Source organism: Fusarium fujikuroi, chromosome FFUJ_chr10 (assembly GCF_900079805.1).
Source record: "Fusarium fujikuroi IMI 58289 draft genome, chromosome FFUJ_chr10".
Classification (NCBI taxonomy): Eukaryota; Fungi; Ascomycota; class Sordariomycetes; order Hypocreales; family Nectriaceae; genus Fusarium; species Fusarium fujikuroi.
This window is the reverse complement of record NC_036631.1, coordinates 1,778,031-1,792,032: the sequence shown is the minus strand read 5'-3', so window position 1 is coordinate 1,792,032 and position 14,002 is coordinate 1,778,031. Positions and strand designations below refer to the sequence as shown.

General features: G+C 48.1%; 5 protein-coding genes, besides 1 other annotated feature; 2 read left to right on the top strand and 3 right to left on the bottom strand.

Annotated features, from left to right (window-relative positions):
* Positions 1 to 1,253: 1,253 nt before the first annotated feature.
* On the bottom strand, positions 1,254 to 2,114 carry FFUJ_10890 (related to chitinase; the record flags this gene model as incomplete). The annotated part of the gene is made up of 1 exon (XM_023569725.1): positions 1,254 to 2,114. The coding sequence occupies one exon, from the start codon at positions 2,112 to 2,114 to the stop codon at positions 1,254 to 1,256; it is 861 nt and encodes a 286-aa protein (XP_023436898.1).
* Positions 2,115 to 2,956: 842 nt separating this feature from the next.
* On the bottom strand, positions 2,957 to 5,002 carry FFUJ_10889 (galactose oxidase precursor; the record flags this gene model as incomplete). The annotated part of the gene is made up of 1 exon (XM_023569724.1): positions 2,957 to 5,002. The coding sequence occupies one exon, from the start codon at positions 5,000 to 5,002 to the stop codon at positions 2,957 to 2,959; it is 2,046 nt and encodes a 681-aa protein (XP_023436897.1).
* Positions 5,003 to 6,443: 1,441 nt separating this feature from the next.
* FFUJ_10888 (uncharacterized protein) lies at positions 6,444 to 7,229 on the top strand (the record flags this gene model as incomplete). The annotated part of the gene is made up of 1 exon (XM_023569723.1): positions 6,444 to 7,229. One exon carries the CDS (start codon positions 6,444 to 6,446, stop codon positions 7,227 to 7,229), a length of 786 nt encoding a protein of 261 aa, XP_023436896.1.
* Positions 7,230 to 7,318: 89 nt separating this feature from the next.
* Positions 7,319 to 7,416, bottom strand: a tRNA (tRNA-Leu).
* Positions 7,417 to 7,729: 313 nt separating this feature from the next.
* FFUJ_10887 (related to beta-galactosidase) lies at positions 7,730 to 10,978 on the bottom strand (the record flags this gene model as incomplete). XM_023569722.1 has 3 exons in its annotated part: positions 7,730 to 8,879; positions 8,930 to 10,331; positions 10,381 to 10,978. 3 exons carry the CDS (start codon positions 10,976 to 10,978, stop codon positions 7,730 to 7,732), a joined length of 3,150 nt encoding a protein of 1,049 aa, XP_023436895.1.
* A 1,645-nt stretch (positions 10,979 to 12,623) lies between these two features.
* Positions 12,624 to 13,493, top strand: FFUJ_10886 (uncharacterized protein; the record flags this gene model as incomplete). XM_023569721.1 has 5 exons in its annotated part: positions 12,624 to 12,827; positions 12,879 to 12,938; positions 12,990 to 13,008; positions 13,064 to 13,155; positions 13,206 to 13,493. The coding sequence occupies 5 exons, from the start codon at positions 12,624 to 12,626 to the stop codon at positions 13,491 to 13,493; spliced, it is 663 nt and encodes a 220-aa protein (XP_023436894.1).
* Between the last annotated feature and the right edge of the window lie 509 nt (positions 13,494 to 14,002).

The window sequence follows — 14,002 nt, the reverse complement described above, 5'->3', positions numbered from 1 at the left end:
ATGGCCTCAGCTTCGACACTGCTAGGCCAGTGATGTACAGGGACATCTCTACCAACCCGGCCCGTAAGCTCGGTCCCGATTTTTCGGTTGTTCTAGCAGAAACTCTGTGAAATTTAATCCGACACGCTGAAACAGCATCTCACCTATCACCATCACTGCACCACGCCCTATCATCCATCGTGGCGCCACGTCTGCTTGTAGTGCATCAATATTTAGCACGCTGGGGCCAGTGGCTGATCCCTGGGCTTTACCACCTACTGCTTCTGGAGTTAGTGCGTACCCCGGACAGGCATTGGCCAACAGCCTCTGTCTTATCTTTTTTGTGATCTTGACCGTTTTCTGTTGTAATGCCATGATTTATTTCCGGCTAACGCACGCCATCGCTCTCGCTCTCTCCGCGGTATGGCACTATGAACTGCGCTGCTCACGACTATTGAGACTCTGGGTTGCATTCCAGCCCTGTAGGAATCTGGCTAATGATTGACCTTGCATAACAACGTTGCAGTCGCTTCGAGCTGAGCATGCCAAGTTTACTCCGTAGGTTGGTTTTGTGTAGCACCAACCTTTGCATCGCTTAGAGCGCTGAAAGCTGAACCCTGCAGCATGAGATTGGGGAACCTGGATTATCGTCCCACTTCCCCTGGACCAAGAAGATAAAAAATGATTCTAGACTCTCGTTTATCGTCCTGTCAAATTTGACCAAAAGATGATCTTCCTAGTTTCTGGAATATTTATGACATGATAGTTTCTCCAATGTATTGAAAATGGTAAAGCATGCGAGGCGAGGTCACTTGCACATGATAGATTCCAGCGGAGCAAGCTCACAGATGACAGATTTCAGCGGAGTAAAACCCCAGACCCATAGAAAGATAACGATGGAGACACTTGCAATTCCACTTCCCCTCGTCCGTGGTGGACCATGTCGTATGTGTTGCTTGGCATGTTCCACGTCTGCATCGAGAAACTCGTCTCGAAAATGAAGTCAAGACGATGCTTGATCTACCAGTAAAACCACTCATATTCGTTACTCAGCAGATTAGTTGGTAAATCAATGAACCGGTGTTGCAGATGGTCAGTATCCTTTCCCTCTTCGCTCTAGAGCGTCTTGTCATCAACGCTTGGACCGTGATAAGGGCGTCGATCCCTATCGCAACCGCGTCATGACCATTGTCAATCAGACACAATCAGCATCTTCATTGACTCCCTGTCGGCCCGAACCATATCTGATACATGAGCCCACAGTCCGAGCCATCTCATTCTCTCCATCTTATCGCCCAGTCCCCCTTTGCAAAGCTCGGTTCCACGATTTTTCCCGCCATCACTGCCTCACAGAGACGCTTCTCGCCTTCGTCGCTGACAGAGAACCCAAAAATAACACCGCGTCGGGCAGCGCACTTTGTCATTTCCCGTTCCTTCGCGCGTTTCTGTCCCTGTCTTCGCTTCTCGAGCATCGCATCTGTTTCGTGGATTCGTTCTGCTCGGCCTTTTTCGCCGCCGACGCTGCCGTTGACTTCGGAGACGGATTGAGGTGGGCGGATGCGAGTTCCGCTGCGGACTGACATGCGGGCGAGAACGTCGCCGTCGATGCGATTGTCGTCTTTGATGTTGCCTGAGGGATCCATATCTTCTGATGATCGCGGCTCCGATGGCGCTTGCGCTTGCCTTTGTTCACTTCCATCCGCGTCCTCCTCGTCGCTGTGATGTTCTTCAATATCTCCCTCCATTGACGTTCGGTTCGGTCCAAAGACCAGTTCTTCTGCTGCGCTGCAGGGCACCAAGATCCGATTGTCGCCTTTGCTGTTCTTCCTTTTCTTATGCTTGCCACCTTTTGCCTGCTTCTTGACCTCATCTGTTGTGGTCTCTTCGGCCGTCAATAATTTGACAAAGGCTTTCTCCAGCTCACGGTCCAGCTTTCCGGGCTTCTGTGTGCGACATCGGCTCGAGCAGTACTTGGCTGGCGTATCGGTATTTGCTGTCGCGGTAGTTCGTCTCGTGCTAATCACTCTGCCGCATGAATGGCAATATGGAGTTGCTTCGCCTCCTGGTAACAAGTAGAAGGGTGCTGGTGTTGCTTGCGATTTGGAGGGTCGACTCCAACTGTCCATCCAACTCATCTTGGCCGACTCCAATGACCTTCGCTGTAGATGGTTCTGGGTAGAGAAATGGCGGTAATTGTGTCTCAACGCGTGAACTGTTGCTATGTGAAGTCTTTGAATGTGCTTCATGCAAATGATGTCGCTCCAAGATTTGCTAGGATGAAAATGCAGTCCGGGTCGAGCGATGGATATCGTGGTGATGATGTCATTGTCGTCATCGAGCCCCGCGAAAAGATCCAAGTCAATCAACATCAATTGGCACTACGGCACAGTGATACTGGCTTCAGCCGTGGAAGAAGCACTACATTGCGGTAAGACATCTAGTATTATTAGGAATCTCTGTACAAAACACCATCTTGGGCTCTCATTCGAGTTTAGGGTACTCCAGCACTAATCTTGGACAGTATTTTTCACCTCAAATACTCAGCTTTGTAGATCAAAATTAGTACCTAAATATATTGAAAACTCCGTAATTCTTCAGTATCAGTATCTCGATTGGTGGAAAACTGTACGTTTGTGTCTTTCGGCAGAGTTCGTTGATTGCTCTGAGAACTTGACTACAATGCAAAACGACTACGAAGCTCGAGACCACTATCAGACGACAACTACATGTTCTTCTGGACATGACTAGTGAAAAGGTGAAGCTAGATTAATTGGAAGAATGATAATCCAATCCTGGTTAAGAATGCTATTTCTCACAATTACAATTGAACTGAGCAAATGCAGGTATAAGAGATGAGAGACTGAGATAAAAATGCAGAAAAATGAAGTTAAAAGATTTAATACAATCCCTATGCCAAAAGATTTAAAAATGAAATAAAATAACAGAAATACATCGAGAAACGAGGTTGAACGATACTTTACTGTGTAACGAGAAGAGTACTCGCAACACTTGGTACACCCGCCGAGTTGATAACGAACAACATCCAGTACCCAGGCAAAGCAATACCAGAGTCGCTTGGAACCTGGAATGAATAACTGTTACCACTTCCGGTACTTCTCAGACTCAATGGAATACGGCGCTGGTCAGTATTGACTGTATGTGTTGAAGTTCCGTATCGGATTAACGAAGCCTGCTTGATGCTGGTATTTGTCGAGATTGTGATCTTGCCACCGACCTTGACACTCTTAGCAGAGACTTTGGTGATCTTGGGACGTGTCGCCAGCTTTCCACTAGAATCGTAAAGATTGTTTGGTGTATAGATCTGGGCGTCGAAATGGTTGGTGTCGCAATCGCCGCAAAGGCCGCCACCACCGTTGAAAACCCTGCCGTCGGGAAGTAATAAGGAAATACTGTGGTAGACTCGGACAATTGAGTTTGGTTGTTGTTTGTAGAAAGTGTCATCGTTGGGGACGTAGAGCTCTGGTGTAAGCTGAGGAGTCGAGTCGGCGAAAGGAATACCACGCTGTTGACCACCTGTGATGAAAACGTTTCCATCGGGGAGAATGACAGAAGTGTGAAAGGTTCGGGGGTAATACAAGCCGTTGCTCGCGAAAACTGTCTTGGGTGTACTTCCAGGCTCACCGATTGTGATGATGTGAGCGTTAGTTGTGGCATCAGAGTCTTGGTAGCTTGGGGAACCGCCAAACGTAAGGATCTTTCCTTTGACTGCATCATACATAACAGCGTTTCCGCACATAGCATCTGGATCTGTGCCGCGGCTGGACTGACGTTTACCGGCTGACTTCGTAGCACCACTTCCGCTGGTATAATACCAGTTCATAGCAGTGCTAGGTCCGGCTTGGAATACAGAACCCTCCTTCCAGCCGAAGAGCCATCCGTGGTTATCTGAACGATAGAGGCCTTGTTGATCGGCAGTCAACATTGGCTTGACCAAAGCTCCTGGAAGCGAAGTCCAAGTCTTTGAAGATGGGTCATAGACTTCGCCATTCTTCTCAAAAATACCACCGCTCCATGACCCGCCGATAGTAAATACGCGACCATTCGATAGAGTTGCGGATGACTGGTATCCGCGGGCTACCTTCATATCAGGGCCAGGGATCCAGCTATCACTAGAGGAGTCATAGAGACTTGTTTTCTCAGCGTTATTTCCACCAGTGACAACAACTTGTCCGCTTCCATCCATGGAGATACCAGGGCAAAACATATCGTGCTTGGTGACAGTCACAGTGCGTTGAGAAATCACACCCGTAGAAGGATCCCAAGTCGAGGTCAAGGTTACGCCGCCAGGGGAGCCTCCGAACGCATCGTTGCGGTAGGAGGACCAAACCAGAACCTTTCCAGATGTTGGCTCAACAGCAGCAGCTACTGGAACGATAGGGAAGTCCAGTGTCGGGCCCCAGCGTCCAAGGCCGGGTTGAGGGCTGGTATAAGAAGCTGCCTTGAAGACGTTGATCTCGGCGATACTGGTCCAAGGCTGGTCGTTTGCTTCAGTGACAGCGACAAGACGGACGTAACGAGCAGGACGAGTCTCAAAGTTAGAGTATTTCTCAGTGTTGTCAGCGAACCAAGTTCCAGTCGCGACAGCGTCGCCCCAGTTCTTCCCATCTGTGCTGAGAAAGACGTTGTGACGGCCGATCCAGCCGTGATCACTACCGTCCTGGCGAGGAAGAACAGACAAACCATTCACATTCTGAGAAGAGCCCATGTCGATAGTGATGGTGTGAGGAGGCTTTGGGTCATTGGTGCCTCCAGCAGCCCAATTAGTATGCCAGAAGGTGTTTCTGTCACCATCAATGGCCTTGGAACACTCATCTCCCTCATGCTGGCTATCGCAGGTGACTTTCCATTTGTCGCGGCTGATAGCAGTACCGATGGGAGCTGAGGCTCTAAGACTCAAGAATTGCAAGGATCCTTCGGGGGTCTCAGCTTTTGAAGCGGGCTGTGAGATAGCGACAGCGCTAGCGCTCCCAAGATAAAGAGCAAGTGTCCAAAAGGACTTCATTGTAGCGAAAGGAATAGAAAAGAATGATAATTATAAGGTATGGAGAAGAAGAAAGGTGAATGAATGGAATGGACTGGACTGGAAGCATCGGCAATTTGGTCGGAGGACAACATATTATTTATTGATTACTCTTCTGGTGCAAGTTTGTTCTAGCAGGACTGACATCAGACGCACAGCCGAGCCGGTAGATCCATCGCACCGCAGGCATCACATCTACCGTACTTTCAGCTCACATGGTTCAGTTCAGCTGGGCGGATCGAGGCAACTACCTTCAATATCGGGTTTACGAAATCAGTCCGTCAATTGGCCAGCAAAGTTCAGAGTATGCTAAGAAAAGAAAAGGGTCTCCTCGTATTGGCTTACAGGTTACACAACAGAATGAGGCCCACCTGGGCTTGTTTTGTTTCAGGTCAGGTTAAATTCTGAACAGCGTCTGAGCGCATAGCCTTCAACCTATTGAGTTAGAGTGGTGAGAGAAAACAAGACTAAAACTTGACGGGAAGATCGACGGATGGGATTTTGGCTCCACGATGTTTAATTAGTTCAAGCCACAACAGCTGTTTCCCCTGACTTGGTGCATATCGGTGTCATGCAAATGTGAGACTCTTGAGAAATTTCTACGACAACCATGACAAGAGACTGTGAAAAATTAACAGCCATCTTGAGTCGACAGTCAAGAGCCGATCTCCTTAGTCTAGTTTGCAGCTACCAGTAATATTTGCATGATGTAATTGTTACTCTTAGCCGTAGGACTATCGATTGTGGCTTCAAAAAGTTCGGTACTTTTTAACACTAAGCTATCAAGCTGGAGCTTAGATGCCGTGATCTTCCAGTTCGCTTGACAGCCGAGGTCGCGCATGATAAAGAACCGTCAGGTGAGAGGAGAGAGGGTAGTCTAAAGTTAGAGACCGCACATGTGACGATCCTTCTAGAAATCGAGGTTAAGGCAAGTGCTAGAATATTTGAAGTGCGGCGTCCGCAGTCAAGGACCTTTTGCCGTTCTTGTGATTGGTTCTCATTCCTTTGAAGGTCATCTCCATAGCCTGTGAGATCGGAAAGTACACCAGGCTAAGTAAGCCGAGCTATTTGTATTGGAAAGCTGTGGTCTAGTGCCCAGCCTGTCCTTGCAATTTGAAACCATGCACTTTGACAACTCGAGTCTCGCGATACTCGAATTGGAAAGCCCCGATGTTCTACAGAAATAATTCGAGGCTAAATAATTGTCATAAGCAGGCAAATCCATTCAAGGATCCGTATGCTGATGCAAAGTCAGCAAGAATCTGACAAGAGATTCGCTACGCCGCTTGGCGTCAGCACTATTTCTATGCTTCAATATTATGTGAGCTTAAAAGCCGATTGCTCCCCAATCTCACAGGATCAAGGACTCTCTGACTTACAACAATTCAATCTACTCGACGCTTATCTATCGCTAGCTGTGGCGATGCGCTTCCTGACGGATTCTCGTGGCCTGGGTGACCCAAACTCTGAGGAAGTCCCTCTCCTTGTCATCGGGGCTGGGCTCCCTCGCGCTGCCACATCATCAATGCAAGCGGCCTTTGAGAAGCTAGGCTGCGGACCATGCATGCACATGGCAGAAATCCTCCCCCATCCTTCGCGTTTGCGCCTCTTCATCGCCGCGCTGCGCGAGAAGAATCCCGAAGTTCGGCAAAAGATGGTCAAGCAACTCATTCACGGCCATCGTTCCATCTGCGATCTTCCCGTCGTGTACTTCACACCAGACATGATGGACGCATATCCAGATGCCAAGATTGTGCTCAATCAAAGACCCGATCCTGAAGTCTGGGCCAAGAGCGCTGAGGAGAGCTTCTGGTTCTTCTTCAGCCCTTGGTTCTACTGGGTCGGTCTGCTCTGGTCATCTGACCGGATGTGGTATACACTTAATATGGAGAGCATCAAGTTGGGCAAGGAGAAGTATGGCTCAGCTGAAATCTTCTCGGCGGAAATGTATAACAAGTACAACGAGGAGGTGTTGGCTGAGGCGAAGAAGAGGAATCGAGAGGTTCTCCAGTTCAAGGCAGAGGATGGATGGGAGCCTCTTTGCAAATTCTTGGGCAAAGACGTTCCGAGTGAACCTTTTCCACGATTGAATGAGAAAAAGACTTTCCAGATCGTGAAATATGTATTCATCGCGAAGGGAGTTTTGTCTTGGGTTGCTCTTTTCGGCGCCACGTGGGGACTTTGGAAGGTCGCGTCGTGGTACCTGTAACTCTACACGTGCATTCAGCCACGACTATCAAATAGATAGAGAGGATATAAAATTGTCGTTATAAAAAGCAAAAAATGAATCGCGTGTTATGCTAACTGGAGGGTTCGAACCTCCGCGGTTTCCCACTGCGGGTTTGGTTTCTGATAAGAACCTAAACACAGCGCCTTAACCACTCGGCCAAGTTAGCGATGATGATTCGGGTGGGTTTATAGCTCACGAATGAACACCAAGAGCTAATGCCTAACTGATGATGAGGATGTGAAAGAACCAAAAGCTACTAAATGTCCATTTCATTGAAAGGAGAAATACCGAGAGTCCATATGAAGTTCATTTTCATTCTCGTGCGAAGGTTTGATGGGATGAATGCATAAGGCAAATTTGAAACGGGCAAATTGGTGGAGCTTCGGATAATCAGCACAATCTGACACATCGTAAGGACAACATCCTATCGCTCGAATTTATGTATCTTATCATTTACTCATAATGTCTATCAATCTTGTTCATAGCGGCTCCAACAAGAATCCAAAAGTCGTCTCCTCAGTCTTAACCATGAGATCTTCACGAACAGCGGGTCCACAGGCACCGGATCCAACACCAGCGACCTTGCTATCCAGCCTGATCAACACCGCATCATCCTCTTTCAAGTCAGGAGGATGTCTAGCCTCATGAATAGTTCTATCCCTATGATGCGATGCCAGGAAGCTGAAATTCTTTCCATCCAATCGTGTGGCACGTAGTCCAATGCTTGGAGACTTGGAGTCCCGAAGTGATACCCATCGCGTGTCTTCCCTATTACCATTCTCTTGGGGAACATCGTAAGGAGTCTGGAGTTCAGATATAGACTCGGCGTTCCAGATTCCGATGCGCTGAGAATCCTTCTTGTCGGGATAGCTTTCTCCGGGTCCGCGGCCGAGCCACTTGACATGCTCGAGGGTCTTGCTACCATAGAGGTTGAGGCCAATTCTGGGGACGTGCTCTGGGAAAGACCCTGTTGGTGCTAGGCGTGCGACGTTGACACTGAGGGCTCCAGTGAGGTAAACTGTATACTCGATCTCACAGTCCCATCCCCAGAACAGAACTGGAGGAGTGATGAAGGTATGTGCCTTCACAACCACCTTGTCTGTGCTGGAGGCGTCAACGGAGAAGGATCGAAGTTGAGATTGTAGTTGCTCAACGCCAAATCGCTCCCAGTAGGGAACGGCTCCAGGGACGTCGTTGTCGGTCTTGGGGCGCCAGAACGATGGGATGATTGCAGCCTGGGTCTTGGGGTCGAAGGTAAGGAGAGTTACGTTGTTTGAGACCCAGCTCTTCAGAGCGCCGTAAGCGCGATCAAAGGCAAACTCGAAGTTCTTGCCAACGACTGATACAGTAGCGCCCTTCTCAGTCACAGACAGCTTGGAAGTAAGAGTGTTGCTTGCGACGAGAGCAGCCTTGGCATCAGTCTGGGGAGCTTGGAGCTGCTGCTGATACCAAGCAATCTCGTGGCCAGCGGGTGCCCAAGCTGTGGAGTGCTTGAGGGATAGTGTCACTGTCAAATAAACCTCTTTATCTTTGTTGTATCGCTTGGCGTCGATTGGAAGAGATACAGAACGTGTCTCGCCAGCTGGAACCTCAGGGATGTCGAATGACCCGGAGTGAATCAGTGTTGACCTATTTCATTGTTAGCATCCTCCAACTTACTTGGATGGAAATAGACTTACTCTTGACCGAACTGCTCCACTTTGTAGGATGCAGTCAGGTGGTCCAGACCAGCAAAGTCATGCCAGTTCTCAATCTTCAGCTCTCCATCCTTGAAACTAAACCCAACAGGTTGAATAACCTTCTTGAATTCTGTTAGACCAGGTGTAGGCTCATGCTGACTGTTCAGAAGGCCATCCATGACGAAGGTACCGTCGTTGGGTGTATCTCCGAAGTCACCACCGTAAGCGTAATATCCTGCTCCCTCGTGGTCATCCTTCCACAGACCATGGTTTGCCCACTCCCAGATGAAGCCACCTTGGAGGCGAGGATAATCGCGGAAGGCTTGCTCATAGTCTTCTAACCAGCCGGGCCCGTTGCCCATAGCGTGTCCATACTCACAGAGAACGATGGGCTTCTCGTACTTGCCGTCCTTGACTCCCTCTTCTTCAGCGTACTTGATCAAGCGATCAACCGTGGGATACATATAACTATACATATGTGTCGTCTCGGCCTCCATATCACCCTCATAGTGAATCAATCTCGAAGGATCAGCTTCAGTAGCATACTTGAACATCTCTCTGTGGTTGTCGCCATAGAAAGCCTCGTTACCGAAACTCCACATGATAACACTGGCGTGATTCTTATCACGGTTAAGAACAGCCCGGATACGGTCAAGGTAGGCGTCCTTCCACTTGGGGTTGTTTGAGGTGAACTCAGCAGCCTTTCCAAAAGCGAGCTTCTTCCGCTCGCCGTAGTCCATTGACTCAGGAATGTCAAGAGGTCTAGCAACAGCATCGTAGAAGCCGTGGCACTCGAGGTCAGCCTCCGCCATGACCCAGAGACCATACTCGTCGCAGAGATCAAGAACGCGAGGGTCATGAGGCTGGTGAGCGCAACGAAGAGCGTTGATGTTGTGCTTTTTCATAATGAGAAGATCGCGCTTGGCGAATTCTAGAGGAACAGAGCGGCCGAGAAGAGGGTGATGTTCGTGGCGGTTGACACCTCGGAGACGGATGCGTTTGCCATTGACCTTCATTAGGCCATCCTTCAGCTCGACCGTTCTGAAACCAACCCGTTGCTGAACTCTGTGAAGAACGGTCTGCTTGTCTTCAGACTTGAGAGTTATCTCTGCTGAATACAGGTATGGTGTCTCCGCTGTCCATTTCTTTGGATCCTCGACATCAAGGCTGAGAGTAGCTTTTGACTGTCCATCGAAAGATGTCTCAGCAGATCCAATGAAAGCTCCTCCGTTCTTTGGAAGCTCAGAAACTGTGAGCTCGACAATGACGCCCTTTTGAGCAGAGACATCAACAGATGCGCTTAGACGGGCGTTCTTGTAGTCAGCGTCAAGATGTGGCGTGAGGAAGAAATCATCGATTCTGGCAGCTGGGAAGGAAATAAGATACACATCTCGGAAGATGCCTGGAATGATTAGTTATTGGTCATATTGGCGGTTTTGGGCGCTACTAACCTGACAGCCACCATTGGTCCTGATCTTCGATGTATGTCGCATCAGACCATTGATAAACCCTCACAAAGAGCTCATTTGGGCCATCGCGGTTGACAAACGAAGAAACGTCAAATTCAGAAGGATTTCTTGAACCTTGAGCGTATCCGATCAGGGTGCCGTTCACCCAAATATGATAAGCGCTATCAACGCCATCAAAGCGCAATCTCAGCTGAGAATCCGCGGCCCAACCCGTCGGGACATGAAATTCTCGACGATATGTTCCCGTAGGATTCTCAGTAGGAACATATGGCGGGCAGACAGGAATAGGATACTGAACGTTGGTGTACCAGGGCTTTCCGTGGCCTTGAAGCTGCCAATGGCCAGGGACCTGGATCTGACCGTAAGCGACATCTTTTGCGCCTGGTTCGGGTGCTTCCAGAACTGTGCCAGCGAGAGAAAAGTCCCATGTTCCGTTCAGTGAGATTGAAGTATCGGGAATATGATACGAACGGGTGGGGAGAGTGTTTCTCCTAAAGACAGCTTCGTTGATGTAGTCCGGGCGGGAGGGATCCTCTTGGAGAGTGATGCCCTTTGGCTCGTGCTGAATGCTGTCTCCCATTTTGACGATGAAAGAAAGGTGACTGAAATGAATGGAAAGACCAAGTCTCAGGAAAGATTGGACTTTTATCTTGTAATTCTTCCTCCGCGATAGCACAGCCCCCGCATCGTGATACAACTTGGTCCTTACTCAACACGTGCTTCGGATTGACTCTCGGGGAAGAGAGGACTCCACTAGAACCCATGATAGGTGCGGGTACATGGCTTGATTGGTGTTGATCTTGTCTTGTTTGGTGGAACAGCCTGAATGCACCAGATCGCATTGGGGTTAGAGGGTAACAGTCCGGGGATGTCGGAGCCGGAGCGGGGCAAGACTGCAAGGGCTTGGCTGACTACCCGAGGGCGGAACAGGCACAAGAAAATTGTTACGTTCCCTCCGCGTCCGACCTCATGGGAGCAGTGATGGGATAAAATAGTTTTGCTATAGTTAAAAAACGTTTAAATCAGGTGTAATTGAGTAGTAGACAAACAAGAGTAATGAAATCCGATCCAAGTCTGGGAGTGTATTCGGGTAAGGCTGCTGTGAAATATCAACTGTACCCATTGAAGCAATGGAACATGCCAACAAGTTTTGTGAGATACTTATAAGTGATAATGCGCAGTACTTCCTAAAACCATGTTATTCCATTGGTTACGCCAGTGAGCCTCTCTACTTCTCTCGGCATGGTTGGGGGCCTCTAGACTGGCAAACTAGAGAACATGTTTGCATATCCAAATCTATTATTAGGAAGACAGGCAGGCTTCTAGCCCCTATATCACAGTCTAGAAATGCGGTCCACTATTAGGGCTGAAGTGTCCTTGGCGTTGGTGTCAGATGTCAAGTTAGTCCTTCGTTGAAGTGTATTGCTGAATATTACCCAGATACAGCAGCCGTTTCTAAAATCTACAGCATTGGATTTTCAAAGGTATGGTAGAGTCCCAGCACATATCCTTACCATATTATCTATGTCAGGTAAAATAGAATATAAAGAAACCCCCAATAGCTGTCGAACACCTGGCGTGATTTTGTGAGAACTAGGTGCCAAAGATCAACAACAACTAAGCAGCAACTCCATAATTGGTCGCGCTACAGAATTTAAAGAAATGATTGCTTGGCTGCAAACGATATTTACCACTGGAAATCAGTTTGTATCTGAAATATGCAGGTATTTACTCAAAACGTTACCTTTCTGATTATATAAATAAGAAAACAGTGATCGCTTGCGATAAGATAAGGCCGATATGTGATTATGTGGCCGCGTTTCACATTAAAGTTGCCGAACTTCCGAGATGGAGAGATACTGCACTATCGACCAATGGATTGTTGCTCTTCGAACATGTTGGTCCCGAATATTCATGAACCTCGTCAGTGACAACGCGTATCAGCCAACAAGGTCTCCACTGCCGGATATCCGGCACATATCGCCTGGCATAGCCCCATTTGCACATGTCATATCACCAGTACCTTTCGCCCATTTCTTCGACCTTCATCAACAAAATACCGCTAATCCAGCCACAAAACCCTTGGAATACCACCCGGCATATTGTGATGTCACCAAACATTTCCTTCGACTCCGGCACTATCGATAGATTCAACCGGGCAGCGGCCGGGTATATCGTGCCTCTCCTTCTCCTAGTCACGAATCTGATTACATACATCAACAAAGATGCATCCAAAGCTTATGATCTTACTTTTCTTAACGTCTTTGCCAACCTCTATTTGCTTGGAGCCTATCTTAGGGGCGACAGGTTCGGCTAATGGCCCCCGACCAAGTGCTGTGAACCAGGAGATGCATCTTGAGTTGCTTCAAGCACTGGAACAGCTGCAGCATGGCGAACCGGAGAACAAGATACCCGAGAAACGAAAATCTGTTAGTAATACCAGATTTCTGTACATTAACAGAGTAATGACTGAATTTTAGATATATGAACGTGCATGGGATGCTATTGCGCCATCTCACGAGTTTAAAGAGGGATTAAAGGTAAAGCAGTCTCTCTAATCTGATGGAATGGTTCTGACGTTCGCATCAAAGATAATATGGCTTCGCTGGAGTACGTTCGGGCAGATAACCCGTGACTTGACTACGGATATAAACTGAGTATTTAGCTTTCGAAATCAAGCATACCCTCGGTCTGGCAGAATGCGGACACTTCAGTGGGTACGCCGGCCCAAATAAAGAGATTTACTACCAGTATGAGGTTAGTAAATATGAAATCTAACTTCGCGTCAGATGGCTAAGATGAGACAGACTGATGATGGTCACTGCGATACAGTCATTGAACAAATTGAGGTGGAACGGGCAATCGAACGCCAAGTCATGAAAGAGGGGGCAGCCCTTCAAACTACTGAATGTCTGGATCTGACTGACACTTGGGTTTGGAATGGCCACCTACTTGTTGGACCAACCAAGGGATTTGACTACGAAATAGAATGCGGGCCAAAGCTTATTGTTACTCCAGTGTCTATGATGTGGGATTTGGAGACCCTGGAGAAAGCAGAGAAGGAGAAAGAAAAGCAAGCTGACCGTGAGCTATAGGGAGCCCAGTCTGCTGAATATGGGGAATCAAACAATGATAGGCTTTCGATGGGCCATTAATAGTCAAAAGAGTAAAGGTCCAGAAAGAAATTATCAGAGAAGTCAATGTCACAAATAATTCTGTTCAAAAGGTGACAACCGCAATAAACGAAATGCATGCCGGGCATACTGGTAGTTGTAATTGTCCGGTACTTCTTACGTCACTGAAGCATGAAGTCGTTTCGTCTCCAGACAATTGTATCCATTTGGAACCAATGGCGCTGTAGCCTAAGATTTTAGGAGGCCTACTTTGAGACAATGAGCTTATCTAGTTTATGGTTATATTTAGACAACACTCGCCAGTGGCCGAGTAAACATGCTTGTTCTAATCCACTCATGGCCTCTCTTCTTTCGTAGTCTGAATTGCCGGTGAAGTGAACTACTGCTTGTCTAATGGTTCGTGGAAGCAGTTCACTGACCTGCTTATGACCGACTTTGGGGCCAGGAAAACGGTCTTTAGATCTATAACG